The sequence below is a fragment of the Physeter macrocephalus genome, chromosome 19 (genome assembly GCF_002837175.3).
Source record: "Physeter macrocephalus isolate SW-GA chromosome 19, ASM283717v5, whole genome shotgun sequence".
Lineage (NCBI taxonomy): Eukaryota > Metazoa > Chordata > Mammalia > Artiodactyla > Physeteridae > Physeter > Physeter macrocephalus.
Window position 1 is genome coordinate 37,847,038 of NC_041232.1, and position 6,000 is coordinate 37,853,037.

A 6,000-nucleotide genomic window follows, 5' to 3' on the forward strand; every position below is an offset into this window, starting at 1 on the left:
ACTCAGGGCCTGGCCCACCTACCACTGTTTCTTCCCGGAAGAGATTGTGCCCAATATAAAAGAACTAGAATAAACAAGGAGAAAAAATTTTTTCTTTAAAGAATCAGAACTCTCTGTTCTTTTTTTTCTGCCTAGACTTGTTTTATTCCTTCCTTGTTAATTCTGGAAAAATGCTGTCTAATCATCTCTTCCAAAGTGTGTTACTCTACTGTGTCTTAAGGGAAGGAATGTATTTCTCCAAGCCAAAAAATGAAACAAAATGCCTTCAGTCCTTATTCAGCCAAATTTGCCTGATGTCAGCTGAAGGCAGTCATCATTATCTTTACAAGTCTTGATGGGCAAAATTTTCTTCACAAAAGGTAGCCAGACACTTGGTTTCCAATTTCACTTAAGGCAAGTCAGGTTCTTTTGTGGCAAGAAATGAGCGTAAAGTCTATCAGCTTATGTTTTTACTGGGGCTCTTCTCTGTCTTTCTTCAAGTTTTGCCACCGGCTGTGTTGTGACTGGGGGAAACGTGAAGTGCTCCTGCAAACCTGGATACACAGGAACACAATGCGAAAGGTGGGTGCCGCCCCTCCCCCGCCCCCTTCTCTCCTGCCCGTCTTGCAGGTAGGGGTGGGCTCTTCCGGCAGGCTGCTGCAGGCACCCTGGCTGTAAGTGGGGCTCTGCTGGGTTGAGGCTCAGAGCTAGGGCTGGGGCTTCTGGTTTCACTGAGGCTGGAAAAAAGTCTTTTGGGAAAAATACAAGCAGTGCTCACTTAGTAAATCATTAACTTCCTTCTCTTTCTTGTTTTGTACCTGTTTCAGCCATTTGAGAACGAGGTCCAATATGTCATAGTCCTATACGCTCCAGCAAACACCCCTCTACATACCTATGTATACCCCTACATACCCCTACTCCCGGGCACACCCCTACATACCCCCCACAACATGTATCTATATACTCGTACCGCCATATAAACTCATCCCTACATACTCCTATCCCCACATATACACATCCCTACTTGCCTGTACACAAACGTACAACTCTGCATACTCCTACACACGCACACATATCAGCAGCACTAGATATTCCTACACTCACACCCCTCTTAATGCCCACACAGCATTATGGACACTTGCAGGACTGCCTGTGTCTCACTCATTTCTGAACCCCTAGTGCCTAGAGTGGTACTAGTCATACAATAGGTGTTTGTGAAACAAAAGAATACATGTTACAAAATGGAAAGTACATACTTGATCATAAACGGCCACAGAGCCAAGCTTTAGTTTTTCCTGAACAGTATTTCATGATTAGGTACTATGCCCAGGGCACTGCCAAGTATTGTGAAGGCTATAGAAGGTACTTGTCGTCTAGAGGGGAAGAGAGCACACATATATCTGGAAAAGTAACAGTATAACAAATGAATCATATGGATAACATTTTTAAATTTAAAATAATTTTAATATAAGATCAATACATAATTATTATAGAAATGATATAATACAGGTGAGCAAAGAACTAATAAGGCAAAGGACTAATATGTACCATACCCCTGCAATTGCCCTATGCTCATGCCTGCCCACCCACAGTGCTTGTTGTATGTTCTCACAGATCAGTTCTATATGCATAGATTTTTCTTAAAAGAAAAAGGTAGATTCCTATTTTGCTTTCTGTTTTGTTTTCTCATCTAGTAGTATGTTAGTAGTATATTTCCATATCAATAAGTGTTCATTGATAACATCACATCAGGACCAGGAAGTTCCACTGAAGTTCCATAATCCCCCACTATTGGCCTTTGAAATAGTTTTACTGGTTTCCATTCAAAGCAGCACTAAAAGTGAATCCTTTTAGCTAAATATTTGTGTACATAAATGCTCAAGATGTAATTATAGAAGCGATCCCTTGGGCCAAAGCATAGGGACATTTTTCAGGCTTTTGATACATTTTGCAAAATTGCCCTCCAGAAAGATTGTATCTGTTTACCATCCTACTAGCAGCAAAAGAAAAACTGCCTGCCTCCAGTGGATACTAAGACTGTTCATTTTTAAAAAATATTGCCAGTTTGATAGGGAAACATTGTATGTCATTTTATTTTACATTTTTTGGCAATAATTAGATTGGATTTTTTCATGTGCTTATTGACCATTTATAAATCTTTTTTTGAATTGCTTTCCAGGTCTTTTACCCATTTTTTTCTAGTGGAATGTTCTTTTATTTTTTTGTTGATTTGTACAAATCTTTCAGAGGAAACTAATGCTTCATACTATATATTGCAAATATACTTCTCTGTTTTGTTTTTCATTTGTATATTTTTTGGTTTGGTTTTGTCAATTCTAGATCTGCAATAGTTAAGTTTTATTATATTTGTACCTACTCTTTTATTCTTTAGGGTTTCAGCCATTAGTGTCATGCTTAGAGAGGTTTATGCATATGCAAATGTTTATGCATATTTTGTTTTAGTACTTTTCTGGTTTTATTTCTTACATTCAAATCTTGATGTTGGTGAAAATTTGGAACCTCAACTTTTTTGTGGTATTGTATCTCACAGGGCAGATAGATTTCGGGTCTACATGTCAGGCAAAAAATTGACCGGAGCTGGCATAACCTTGAGTATCCCAGTGTCCCATGTCTCAGTAATACAGGGGCCATGCTGCATGAAATGCACATGTCATTTGGTTACACCCAGAACCACACTCTGTAGGGTGAAACAGTCACTGTAGGAGAGGCACAGGGAAACTAGACCAGCTGGGGGAATAGCAGGTTCACATCTCTCATGTCATGCTCACTGCAGGACGTGTGCTCACTGAGTGATGGGGACAGTCACTCCAGCTGTTTTTCCCTGACACTCATGCTCTCATCCTCTCATCCCTCTTTGGCTAAATACCTTTAGTTGAATTCACTAAAGCTAAATGTGTACAGAATTTCTTTTTTTTAATTAGGGGTTTGATTTCAGATTTTATTTTATATTTTAGCTTTTTTAATATTTTGGCTGTGTTGGATCTTTGTTGCCACGTGCAGGCTTTTTCTAGTTGTGGTGAGCGCGGGCTACTCTTCGCTGCGGTGCGCGGGCTTCTCATTGCAGTGGCTTCTCTTGTTGCAGAGCATGGGCTCTAGGTGGCTCAGTAGTTGTGGCACACGGGCTCAGCAGTTGTGGCTCATGGGCTCTAGAGCACACGCTCAGTAGTTGTGGTGCACGGGCTTAGTTGCTCCACGGCATGTGGGATCTTCCCGGACCAGGGCTTGAACCCCTGTCCCCTGCATTGGCAGGTGGATTCTTAACCACTGCACCACCAGGGAAGTCCTGTAAATGTGTACGAAATTTCTATACGAACTTGGATTTGTTTTGTACATTTTATTTGGTTCTTGTGCCATTATCACTTCTGTATCATTTCTGAAACTATAAAATGACTTTGACTATTTGGTTAAGCAAGGCTCCCCTTGTAACCCTCATTTAAATTTTTTCCTGGACCATTCTGGCATATTATTTTTCTGGATAACTTTAGAAGAATTTTACTTAAAAAAAAAACCAGAAAATTAATTCAACTGGATTTCATAGTAAGGGAGGGCAACTCTAGACTGGGGTTATCTGAAACATTTTATGGACAAGGTGGGACTTAGGTATGTCAAAGGGATGACAGTGGAGCTGGGAGGTGGAAGGGAAAGGCAGCTCAGTTCAGGGAAGTAATGCAAGAAAGTCCAAGGGCCTAGAGTGTACCTGCCACGGGTAGAAGGAGGCAGTGTCTTGTTATGGGCATCAGCTGAGGGTCTGGACACTATCCTATGGTAAAAAGGAGCAATTCAAAGTTCTTCTATTTTTCATTTCTGCAGGAGGAGCATTGCCCACACTTATTCATTCTTTCCTTCAATGAAAAATGGATGGAGATCCTAGTATAAGCCTGGCCCTGTGCTAAGCATTAGAAACACATCAGCAACCAGAACATAGACTCTGCCCTCAAGGGTTTTCCAGTCTAGTGGTGGACAGATGTACAAATAAGCTGTTAAAATAGAGAGAGAACATAACCGGGCTAAATCAGGCTGCAGCAGGAGGGGCATCAACCAGCCCTGAAGGGTGAGGGACGGAAGGGGCAGCTACACTGAGACAGGAAGGACAGGTGGGTTGGGGAATGGGCTTGGGAGTGTCTTCCAGGCTCCGTGATTTAAAAGCTATGTGACTCCCACCTGGGAGAGGCTTCCTAATTTAATCCTCCTTATGGTTCTGCACAAACAGTGAAGTGGAAAACAGCACCAGGCTGGAGGAGACATCCATTTGACAGGCAACTGCTTTGAAAAGGGAAATTCTTAATTAACAGTTGTCTCAGCTTAGGTTTGTTAAGTTTGCTGTCTCAGGAAAGCAAGCTATTGTTTTTTTGTTTTTTTTTAAAAACTTTTCCACAGCTTAATGCCATTTTAATGTCAATTTTTTTCATTTGTTAACACTTATTGAGCATCCAGTCTGTGCCAGGCTGCCAGGCGTCATCTGGCACTAGTGGTTAACTATGCAATGATAAATACAAGCACAGAGTAATGTGAAAAGTAAACATACACGCAGGAGCTAGCTGGGCAGAGGTGGGGAGGGAATAGGAAAGGCTTCCCTCCTCAGCCCGTGCTCTGGGACACATTCCTCTCTTGGCCACTCAGAGCCACAGATGACAGACGTGCTGTCCGCCCTTTATTTGCTGTACCAATGTCATCTATGAAATCAGGAAGTTTTAATTTAGTCCAATGTGTTTAGCACTACCATAAAATGAGAATAAAAGAACCAGTTATTTCTCATAATCGGTAACTAATGCTTTGCAAGATTAAGGAAGAAGCAGAATCAAACTTCCGGAATATTTATGTATCATTAAATAAGGTATTTTGTAAATATGTATCTTTTACATAGAAAGTTTAGATATAGGTGAGACATCTAAAGAAAAAGTATTTTAAACCAAGATCTTTTGCGTAGCATGGTTTGTTAGGCAGAATATGGGGCTGGTCACTTCAAATAAAGCCCTATTATTAGGACAACCTGCTTAGTAGACTTGGATAAGCCACCTCAGCTTAGTTACCTTCTTGATAATTAGGGAATACATGGGTTTTCTGCTTCCTATCCATTTTCTGAAATGTAGAATTCCAAATGACACCAATTACATGTACATACATATATATGAATATTTTATCATGTCTTAAAGTAACAATAGCTACCTTTTACTGAATGTCTACTATGTGCAGGCATTGTACTAGATTCTTTTACTATATTATCTTTTATCTTATATCCACCCACCAAAATAGGTATTGTTAGTACAATTTTTCATTCATTCATTCAGCATATACTTATATCTGACACCTAATATGGGTCCAGTCATTATCCCAGGTGCTAGGGATGCATCAGTAAGCAAAACAGCCTGCCCAAAACAATCCACGTCCTCATGGAGCTTAACATTTTCATAAGAGGAATAGATGAAGAAATGGAAGCTTGAGGGGTTAAGATAACAGCCCAAGATTACAGGGACTGTGGTGGAGACGGAGATCTAGCCAGATCTTCCTGATTCAAAACCCGTGTCCTCACTTGCCCGGTGGTCCAGTTGGTAAAACTCTGCACTCCCGGTGCAGGGGGCCCGGGTTTGATCCCTGGTCGGGGAACTAGATCCCACATGCCAGCCACAACTAAGAAATCCACAACTCTGCGTGCTGCAACTAAGACCCGGTGCAGCCAAAATAAATAAATAAAAAAAAAAGATCTCCCATTCACTTTGTTATACAGCAGAAACTAACACACCATTGTAAAACAATTATACTCCAATAAAGATGTTAAAAAAAAAAATCTGTGTCCTTTGCACTATATCACCAGTTTATCCATTGGTAAAGCATATTTAAATTGCCTCAAAGTTCTTTTTTTTTATTTTTTATTTTTTTAACATCTTTATTGGAGTATAACTGCTTTACAATGGTGTGTTAGTTTCTCCTTTACAACAAAGTGAATCAGTTATACATATACATATGTTCCCATATCTCGTCCCTCTTGCGTCTCCCTCCCAC

General features: G+C 40.4%; 1 protein-coding gene across 2 annotated transcripts in view; it reads left to right on the forward strand.

The window, feature by feature from the left end:
* LAMA3 (laminin subunit alpha 3) overlaps positions 1–6,000 on the forward strand; it is a 239,651-nt gene that overhangs the window by 168,648 nt on the left and 65,003 nt on the right. For both annotated transcript variants that reach the window (XM_024120969.3, XM_007127211.4), the window contains one exon: positions 481–561. In XM_024120969.3, coding sequence (XP_023976737.1) covers positions 481–561 — 81 coding nt within the window. The remainder of the gene's footprint in view (positions 1–480; positions 562–6,000) is intronic.